Source organism: Stylophora pistillata, chromosome 8, assembly GCF_964205215.1.
Source record: "Stylophora pistillata chromosome 8, jaStyPist1.2, whole genome shotgun sequence".
NCBI classification, from domain to species: Eukaryota; Metazoa; Cnidaria; class Anthozoa; order Scleractinia; family Pocilloporidae; genus Stylophora; species Stylophora pistillata.
Genome location: NC_142526.1, coordinates 31,324,129 through 31,334,218, shown reverse-complemented (window position 1 = coordinate 31,334,218; position 10,090 = coordinate 31,324,129). Strand labels below are relative to the sequence as shown.

At 40.2% G+C, this 10,090-nt stretch overlaps 2 protein-coding genes across 2 annotated transcripts; both read right to left on the bottom strand.

Annotated features, from left to right (window-relative positions):
* Positions 1–1,359: 1,359 nt before the first annotated feature.
* On the bottom strand, positions 1,360–2,209 carry LOC148725846 (uncharacterized). The gene has a single exon (XM_088729546.1). It carries the CDS (start codon positions 2,189–2,191, stop codon positions 1,613–1,615), a length of 579 nt encoding a protein of 192 aa, XP_088585672.1. The 5' UTR covers positions 2,192–2,209; the 3' UTR covers positions 1,360–1,612.
* Positions 2,210–6,252: 4,043 nt separating this feature from the next.
* Positions 6,253–6,999, bottom strand: LOC148725845 (uncharacterized). Its single transcript, XM_088731546.1, is given in 1 exon segment — positions 6,253–6,999. A coding segment is annotated over 1 exon segment (621 nt). The 5' UTR covers positions 6,874–6,999.
* Between the last annotated feature and the right edge of the window lie 3,091 nt (positions 7,000–10,090).

The window sequence follows — 10,090 nt, the reverse complement described above, 5'->3', positions numbered from 1 at the left end:
CGCTTTTAAAATTAAAAGTCAACCGGTCATTTAAAAGGATGGTGAAAGAAAGCGGGGAGGGGTACGGTCAAGATCACGTTTCACGGAAAATAAATTGGTCCTTTCACAATTCACGGGAAATAAATCGGTGTTTCGCGAAAAAGAAATGCATTTTTTGATACGAACGTACCTAACTTGTGATCTTTGGAAAGCTACGCCCAAAGCACAGCCTTTTGTGATGTCTTGACCATCTGTCCTCTTCTTGTTCTGGGTGCAGCATAAAGAAAATCGAGCTCCTTGTCAGTATACATGACTAAGGGCACCACTCTCTACTGCTACATCATCCGATTCACTGTCGGAGGAGTCTTCATCGTATTCGGAAAGTTGATCACTTCCAGAATCCCTTGATGAAATTGCACCCTCTCTTCCTCTATCTTCATTTTCTGGCGCAAACTGTAGCCGTTCTTCCTTGTGGAGAACAGTCTGGTACATGTTCAGGTGAAGACTTCCAGCCTTGTACTTCGTTGTTTCTTGTCGGACAGTGCGTTGTCTGACGTATTTACCGTAGACGTTTTCCTAGTTCCTCATGAGATCTTGGTCAGTTAAACTCATGGAAGGATGCCTTTGTTGTGTCATTCTTGGAAAATCCTCAAGATGGATTGTGTCAAAGGTTCCGGATAATGCGATGATGAGTGTGTGAAAGATACACCATTGTCGTTGGGTTCGAATGCAAAAGCTTTCCACAGCTCCTGGTGAACGAATTGTTCGCATAAAGGTGCAGTCAATACTGCTCTGAACTCGTTTTGCTTCAGCAAGAGATCTCACTCCGCAAAAGTCTAATACAGTTTTCTTTTTAAAAGGGATCCAAATCCTTATGCGCTGTACTAGAGAACAGAAAACGGGATTTCTCCTTGTGAATTAAAACTTTCTTGTAAGCTTGTGTCATAAAGACACTGATAAAAAACGGTTACATTCGGTAAAGGATGCAGATATCTACCTTGATCTGTTTACGCCATTATGAAATTGCAATTGCGCGTGGATGGGTCAAATAACAAATCTGAAGAAGGGTCACCGAAGACCAAGAATACCGTGACAAAGGTCAAGTTGTCCTGTCACGGTTGCAAAATGTTGTTTATTATTGTCGAAACTACAACCAAAATCACGGTTCACGACAAATTGAACACTTCTTTCGCATTTCACGGAGAATGATTTTGGAAAATCACGGTTCACGGCTATTAATGAAATCACGATTCACGAGGAAAAAAAAACAAGGCATTTCACGTATAACGGGAAAAATAGGCCATTCACGAATCACGAAAATACCTTTTATCACCCTCATTTAGAGTACGTCACGCACTCTAGGAAGGATATGGAAAACGATTAAAGTTTCACCACTTTATTGATTGATTAAGATTTACCACATCTCATAAGAGCGTTTGATCAGAAACGATGCCATTGAATTGATTTGGCTGCTATTGTCCTCTTCACTGTAAAACTCCGTGCACAGCTTCATATGTCCAGCGCATCTCATAGATCAATCTACTTGAATTAAAACCAACTACTACTTTTGAAATATTTGTTACTGAGAAAGAGAGAACTAAATAAAAGTCACAGTTCCACGTTTATAGTCAGCCTACTGCTTTTGTAGTTTCCAGTAGGCGCGGTTGTAATAATTTGCATCAGCACCAACAACAGTTGGAGCTTCAAAACCCGAGGAAGCCTTCCATCCTCCTTCTCCTCCACGGTTTCCTTTCACTTCGGAGCCATCTTGAAAGATATATCTGCGCGTCACTACGTTTTCAATGAAGTATTTGCCATCTCCTTGTGGGATGATTTTCCAGTACGCTCGATTGTAGTAATTGGCATCCGCTCCCACAATTTTAGGTGCTTTGGTCCAGCCTCCTTCGCCTCCACGACCGCCTTCAAGTTTTGCACCAGTTGAAAACAAATACCTCTTTGTTTCGACGTTCTCTATGAAGTATTTCTCTTTACCTTGTGGAATAATTTTCCAGTAGGCTCGGTTGTAGTAATTGGCATCGGCCCCCACAACATTAGGCGCTTCATAGCCAGAGGAAGATAACCAACCACCTTCGTCTCCTCTGTTTCCTTTTATTTCAGGGCCGTCTTGGAACAAGTAACGGTATGTTTCGACATTTTCTATGAGATACGTTCCCTCGGCAATACCACAAGCCATGTTAACTGAGAGGGCCATTGGGACTTGCGGTTTTGGCTATTTTTTAGATTGGTTTTTCGGTTTTTTGTGCCAAAAAACATCTGTTTTTCGGTTTTATTGTTCATTGCGTTTTGCGGATTTTCCGTTTTCAGCATTTGGTTTTCGGTTTTTGTCAAAAATTTTGACGGGTACTTGGATTTGGTATCCGATGTGCTTTTTCGGTTTTTCATATTGGGGTTCCGGTTTCTCTTCGATCGGAGCATAGTTAATCGAGGGGACTATGATCGGAGCAGCAGTTATGCGCCTCTGCTGATCTCGAATAGCCGCGAAACCTATGTTTCTCCGCTTGTAACCACAGTAGCAGGTCGATTCGGATTTTGACAACTGAGCCGATGTACAAATTTATCGGTTTAGACGGTTTTGCATACGGTTTTCGGTTTTGATCAAATTTTTTTTGCGGTTTTTCGGTTTGTAATAGACCTCAATGACCCTCTCTTAAACTGACAATGATTACTAACGTCGACGCCAAAATCGCGCCCAAAGTTGTTTTTTGTTTTGCCAGAAATCATTCATTGCAATCGAACTGGGTACGTTTCAGGTCACTACATAGGGGAAGCAGCATGATCAATTCTGGACATAATGGATTGTACGAAAACTTATGATATTCCTGGATTACTACCTTTTATAGATTTTGAGAAAGCTTTCGATAGTCTGGAGTGGTCTTTTATGTTCAAATGCTTAAAAGTCTTTGGATTTGGACCCAGTTTTACAAGATGGGTACTGAGAAACCTTTTACAGTAAAATAACAAGCTGGATTATCAACAATTGAACACTCTCAGCTGGTTTTGAAATAAATCGAGGTGTAAGGCAAGGATGTGGAACTATTAGCAGTCGCTATTCGCTCATGTTCGGAAATAAATGAATCAAAATAGATTCAAAAGAATTCAAAATAGTGCAGTATGCAGATGATTTAACAGCTTTAGTGTCGGATATCAGATTTGCTCAACACCTTTTAAAGTGGCTTGATCAATTCAAAAAAAGTTCTGGCCAAAAGGTGAAAACCGAAGCAATGTGGATCGGCTCCTCCCATAATAACACCGAAATAGCTCTAGCACTGAAATGGCGTAAAACTGTAAAAGCTTTAGGGGTTCACTTTAGTTACAATAACAAAGAATCAGTGCAAAAGAATTTCTACGATAAGTTCAGAGGAGTTAAATCTCAGATACACTTGTGGAGTTGGAGAGGCCTCACCTGTTTGGTAGAGTCACAATTATTAAAAGTTTATTACTTCCTAAAGTTTTATATATCTCGTCAATTCTGCCTTCTCCTTTGGAGGTCATAAAGGCTTTTCAACAATTGTATATAACTTTCTTTGGAAGGATCCTGATAAAATCGCCAGGACACCAGTAATAAATGATTTCGAATTTGGTGGCTTAAAGGTAACTGATCTTATAACGTCAATTATGTCACTCCGACTTTCGTGGATCGAAAGATTTATAAGCGATGATTTTTCTCCCTGGATAGCGTATCTATTAAATTTATTAAAACCTTTTGGGGGAGATTTTTTTCTTCGTTGTGATTATAATATTGATGTTTATAACATTTCCCCAGTACTTCATAAGGAGATGTTACCGACATTGGTGGTCAGATTTTCGTTCAAGCTTTGATCTTGTAAGTCCACGTGAAACAATCATCTGGAACAATCATAACATTAGAGTAAATAGTAAACCTAGATTTTATGATAATTGTAATAGCGCAACCATTGTTCTTTTAAGCGACTTAATTTTATTTGAGTAACACGGAGTCCTTTAACCTTGCACAACAAAATAGTTTAAAAGGTTCCAACTTTCTGACCTGGACTGGTGTTCGTTGCGCTGTACCAAGTCATCTAAGAATTCGAAGCCGCGAAGTTAATTAAGATCATGTCTGATCACTACAAAATTTTTGATCCAGCACTTATCAAGTCTAGGGATTTCTACGGTCTGCTTTTATCCAATAGGGCGACAGAGTCCAGAGGCACCATAAAGTTGAAATCAAAAATTTTCTATCGCTGATGTCCCTCCCAAAAGAGAGGAAGTTAATGATGAAGTACATGAGGGACTTTCGGTTGGACCTAAATCCTACCGGCTAGAGGTACGCCCGAGGAGCACCAGTGACGAGTATCCGAGTCGGGCGATTATCGAAAATTGTCGGCTATTCCAAAATTGCGGACTATCCCAGTAACACCATTTGTGATTTAACAACAGTCAAACGACATGACTGAACCAGATTTGAACATCATTACAGACTTTACATGTGAATTATACATTGTAGAGGTTAAATCAAGGAAATTTCGCTCAACAATTTGTATAGCTGTTCTCTTTATCCTCGTCGATCTCAAGTTTCTAGTTCGATTCAGCAGAGTTTTAGCTTCACAGACTTTAACACTGTAGCCGCAAGGGCCTACGCTTGCAACTGTAAACAAAACTTATGAATATTGTCGCCACTGTAAAGCCCTTTTCATCGTACTACTGGTTAGAAAGATCTCTAAAGTAGAGACTCTAAGTAGAGTCGTAGGAACATTAACACCTTCGTTTGGGAAACGTGGAGTTTCAAGCTGTCCAGTTCTAATTTTAATCGAGTTTTCCATTGTTTCAATTTTGATCCATATTTTCGAGGCGCCTTGCACAATCCTAATAAAAGCATTAAGTAGACGCCACCGAGTTAATCGTTAACTTGGACTACTGAAATGCGATTCTATATGGATTACAGTAATGTTCTCTTAAACCGCCTACAGCTAGTTCAGAATAGGGTAGCGCGCATTGTAACATTCACAAAGAAGTATGAACGTATAACTCCCATTTTAATTGACGTACATTGGTTGCCTGTTGAATACCGCATTTCTTATAAAATCTTATTGTTAGTAGATAAGGCTAGCAATGGACTTTCACCAAGTTATATATTCAATTTGCTCAGCTTTTGTACCATTTCCTACTCCTTCAGTTCTTGTTCGAATAAGTTACTTCAAGTCCCGAGATCTAAGCTTAAATCTTAAGGTGATCGAAGATTTTCTATTGCAGGACCTAAATTTTGGAACAGCATATCCGCATCTTTAAGAAATGCCGATTCCTCGAATTCTTTCAAAAAACACTTAAAGACATATTTAATTGGCCAAGCCTTTTTCGATTTGTAAATATATTTCTATTTAATTTCCATGCTTATATATGTAGTTGTTTGATTTTTCAGTGTTTTTTAATACATTTTGTGATATTATTAAGCGCCTATAGCAATTAGTGATATAAACGCTATATAAATAAAGTTTATTATTATTATTATTATTATTTGTATTCTGAGGCAATCCAGTGTTCTTGTGACAAAGACGGTGGTGGTCCCCTCCCCCTTCCCCCTTCCCCCTCCCTCTTCCCTCTTCCCCCTACCCCCTTCCCTCTTCCCCCTACCCCCTTCCCCCTTCCCCCTTCCTCTTCCCCCTTCCCCCTTTCCCCCTCCCCTTCCCCCTTTCCCCCTCCCCTTCCCCCTTCCCCCTCCCCCTTCCCCCTTCCCCCTTCCCCTTCCCTCTTCCCACTTCCCCCCTCCCCTTACCCCTTCCCCCTCTCCACCTTCTCCCTTCCCTCTTCCTCTTCCCCCTTCTCCCTTCCCTCTTCCCCCTTCCCCCTTCCCCCTCCCCCCTCCTCCCGCTCCCCTAGATGATGAGCAGGAAAGCAAAACAGGTTTTAGCCTCAAAGTGCGATTAAATTATATACAGCTCGCAAAAAGAAAACGAGGAGAGTTAAGCTGGGAAATTTTCCACATCGTGTACTGTTCAAACGGAAATAATTCAGCCCCAATTCCAATCAGAATGTGTGTGGAGAATCTCCAGTAAAGGTAATGTTAGAAATTGTTCGACTTGTTCAACTCAATGACTGTGAATGTACGTAATACGCGTTCAATTATTACTCAGAATTTTAACCCGCGCTTGGGCATAGATCAAATTTTCAGTATCGCTTTGGTCTTCTTTCTCCGATACTTACTGTCGTTGTTTGGCCGTCAATTTATCTGACTTTAACAGAAAAGTTGTCTTTAAACTTCATCTTGCTTCTGTTGATGACGACTATGGTTTATTTTTAGCTCCAAGCTTTAGTGCTCTGGCTAACGGTTTTTTTAAAAGTTAACCCTTTCACTCCCGTGAAAGTTTGTAGTTTCCAGTAGGCGCGGTTGTAATAATTTGCATCAGCACCAACAACAGTTGGAGCTTCAAAACCCGAGGAAGTCTTCCATCCCCCTTCTCCTCCACGGTTTCCTTTCACTTCGGGATCATCTTGAAAGACGCATCCGCGCGTCACGATGTTTTCAATGAAGTATTTGCCATCTCCTTGTGGGATGATTTTCCACTACGCTCGATTCTAATAATTGGCATCCGCTCCCGCAATTTTAGGTGCTTTGGTCCAGCCTCCTTCGCCTCCACGACCGCCTTCAAGTTTTGCACCAGTTGAAAACAAATACCTCTTTGTTTCGACGTTCTCTATGAAATATTTCTCTTCACCTTGTGGAATAATTTTCCAGTAGGCTCGGTTGTAGTAATTCGCATCGGCCCCCACAACATAAGGTGCTTCATAGCCAGAGAAAGATAACCAACCACTTTCGTCTCCTCGGTTTCCTTTTATTTCAGGGCCGTCTTGGAACAAGTAACGGTATGTTTCGACATTTTCAATGAGATACGTTCCCTCGGCAATACCACAAGCCATGTTAACGGGTCTTAAGTGACAATGATTTCTCTCTCGTTTCAGATCTTATTCACTTCAAAACTAGGAAGCTCGCAAAGTAACGATACTTATTGCTCGTTTCTTTGTTGTTTTATGCTATTGTTCTTGGGTCATTATCAGAGAGAGAGGAAGTTTTGGCTGCTTGTTCAGTGGACTAACGTGCAGTAATCGTTGATCGTTGACCTTGATTCTTATCAGACCTAAATTAGGTTTTGTTTATTCAGTTTTCAATAGAAAGGTTTATCACGCGAATAAGTATTGTTCCCACTCACGAGGTATTCTTTTGTACCCAAATGTTAGTTTTTTCTCATGAGTAAGACATTCCCGTACGTCTTGCAAAAGTAAAAATTTCTCTTTTTCAAAACTTTGTTTTGAGTTCTGTAGAGGTGTTTAAAAATTAAATTGACTGCTTATGTAAATTATAATTCAGTGGACAAATTATGGCTGGACAGGCTGGAGAGACAAAAGATATTAAAAATATTATCGAAAAAAGTGATTTGAAATAACAATTAATGACTACTAAATTGTTTGTTGAAATAATTATAAGAAAATAATGGACCAGAAATCTGCTAGGTTCATTGCTGTCAGGCTAACTCTTTAATTCCCAGAAGACATAAACATGTAACGTCTCCCATTAATATGCGTACGTTATCCAGCAAACAGTTAATGAGGATACTCAAAATTGTTATCTTGATCTGACACCAAATTCTCGTAACTCAGTCGCAAGGAAGTTTGGAGCAGTCAGAAGGGGGGATTAACAATCAAATCTTGGCAGTTAAAGAGTTACTAAAGTTCACGAAGGAAGAATGAAAGAAAGTAGGATCGCTCAATTCCTTTATTTGTACCAACAGAGAGTAACAAATCTCCAAAGCATAACCTGTAAATTCATGTAAACAAATTCGGGCGCGAGGGCGTGTTTCTTGTTTCCACTTAGAATGCCGATGACGTACGTAAACGCTTTGAAGCAAAGCAGAGCAAACTCTTCTTTAAAAAACAGTGTTTAAAATGTTTAGAAGACTGTTTCATGGAACAGCTTTGCATCCATTGGAATAAGAGGAAAACGGGGAGTTTTAAAAGTACTCAAGACGTTAGAGTGGCTCTTGACTGCGCCTCGAGCAAACCTAATCGACGCGTGCTTCATCGATAAACGCGATTTCTAAAACCCATCAGATCGGAACTTTAAAGAAGGGTTTGTCTAAGTGTCCTGTCACTCATTCATGATGACATCCTCCGGGCAGAGAGCAGAATATCACAACAGATACCTTATTACACATTGTTATTTCTCTAAATATACACGAGATAAACAATGCCCTCGTTTCTTTCCTCTACCTTCGCCAACTCTCTCTTTCGTTTGTTCACAGAACCAAGTTAAAACTTAAAAGAACCAGCTCAGCTTATCTGCCTGCCTCCCTCCCGACTGAAACTGTGCGTATTGTTTCCAAGTTTCCTTAAAATTCTAAACGACTGGAGTTGAGTACCTAAAGATGGTGACAGAAATCGGCCCATTTACACTGTGCGTGTTTGGTTCATACGTCAGGAATTCGAGCTAACTACCTTCCCGTCCGCCCCTCCGACCCATTAAAACATTATGTGCCTGCTGACATAAATTCTCTCTTGTTTTGTCTTGTGTCAAAACAAAGTTGCGTGAACTTAAATGACTCGGCAATTTACAAATACTGGACCCGGGATTAAAAAGCGTTTCTTTATAACTCACTTAGTGCGATCGCTCGACTAGTCAACCATTAGCACCGTGCGCCTTAAGTTTTAATTTTAGAGAAACGTTTAAAATATAGAGTGTTTGAAATAAAGAGGTGTAAATGAAAATGTCCAAGGGAAACGAGCATTGGCTTACAGCAATCTCACAGCTATGTTGTAGTCAATCAAAGCCATCAAGACTCGTTGCTTTGTAATGCATCGGTTTTTTGACTTGATTCAACAGTTTGTGGCTTACAAAGTAATTAAAGCAAGAACTAGTTAGCAAATAGAGGTCGAGATTTCTTTACGAAAGAAATGACGATCTGATACCGCCCGTAAATGACCTCTAGATCTGCTGTACCTTATATACGTAATGAAGAAAGGATACTCATTTAAAATCTTGCAAGGCTTAACCGCTACGTTCTCCAAATCCTGATTCTATTTCAGACCGTAATATGCCAAATTCAGCTCGAATAAGATATTTTGGTGACTTCTTACCCTCTGTTATTGACTTGGAGTTCAAGAGCTAAAGACAAACACATTTAAAGTGTTTTCTCCTCCTCCAGATTTATGACCATAATCGGTCCAAGTCTATACCCCCTCCCAAAAAAACTCCGTTGAATTATTGATACGATGAAGCATTTGGCCTCCCAACAATGATTGAGTAAAGTGGATGTCATGCTTGTATTCAAGAGAAAATAATTCCAATTTTCTCTGGGTGGATTCTGTTTCCTTGATTCGGCTGGAATGAAACTGATGTAGCTCTATCTTAAACGATTGAGGGTTCAACTGTCTTCCGGTATGCCACCAAAGCGAAAAGGAAAATTTTACTGCTTCCGCTCTCCTAAAGGAAGGCGGTGGTTGGATATTTCTTTTAACGTTAGAAGAGTAGCCAAAAGGAGTAGCCAACCACTGCTAACTCCTTATTACAGTCCGCTTTCCACTAAGGGAGAGAGCTAAAGGACAATTTCGTGAGCGGACAGGCTCTGTACACATTCCCGTTAGTGGACAATCTTCCGTAAGCGGACGCGGATACTTCAAAGTAAAAATTTTATTTTTCTTCTGTTTAGGCTCTCTTGCAAGTGGACACTCCATGCATAATAACTGATTGTGGGAGAGCTGTACAATATATAAATATTTTTCCTTTTTTTTCCTTCCAGTTCTAACATTTGACATCAATAAAGAGTTTCAACTCGAGCGAGTTGAGAGCATTGTCCAATGCAGCGACCAACTCTTCTTCTTCAAGTGACTTGCTGCGAGAACGTCAGTCACGCTACATGATGAAAATGACCAAAGATCAGTAAATAACTCTAGAGGAGGTCAACAGTCCTATCTAGACTTGGAAGTCTTCAATTTTTGCTTATCGATCTAAAATGTTCATCTGTGGCTTGATTCGCTTCTATGTGATACTTGTTGTACAAATAAAACACTCGCAGGTGGGGGTCAGGCAACATCGCCCTTTCCGTTTGTCACGCAATGATCATTGAGTGAATTTATGCCCAGC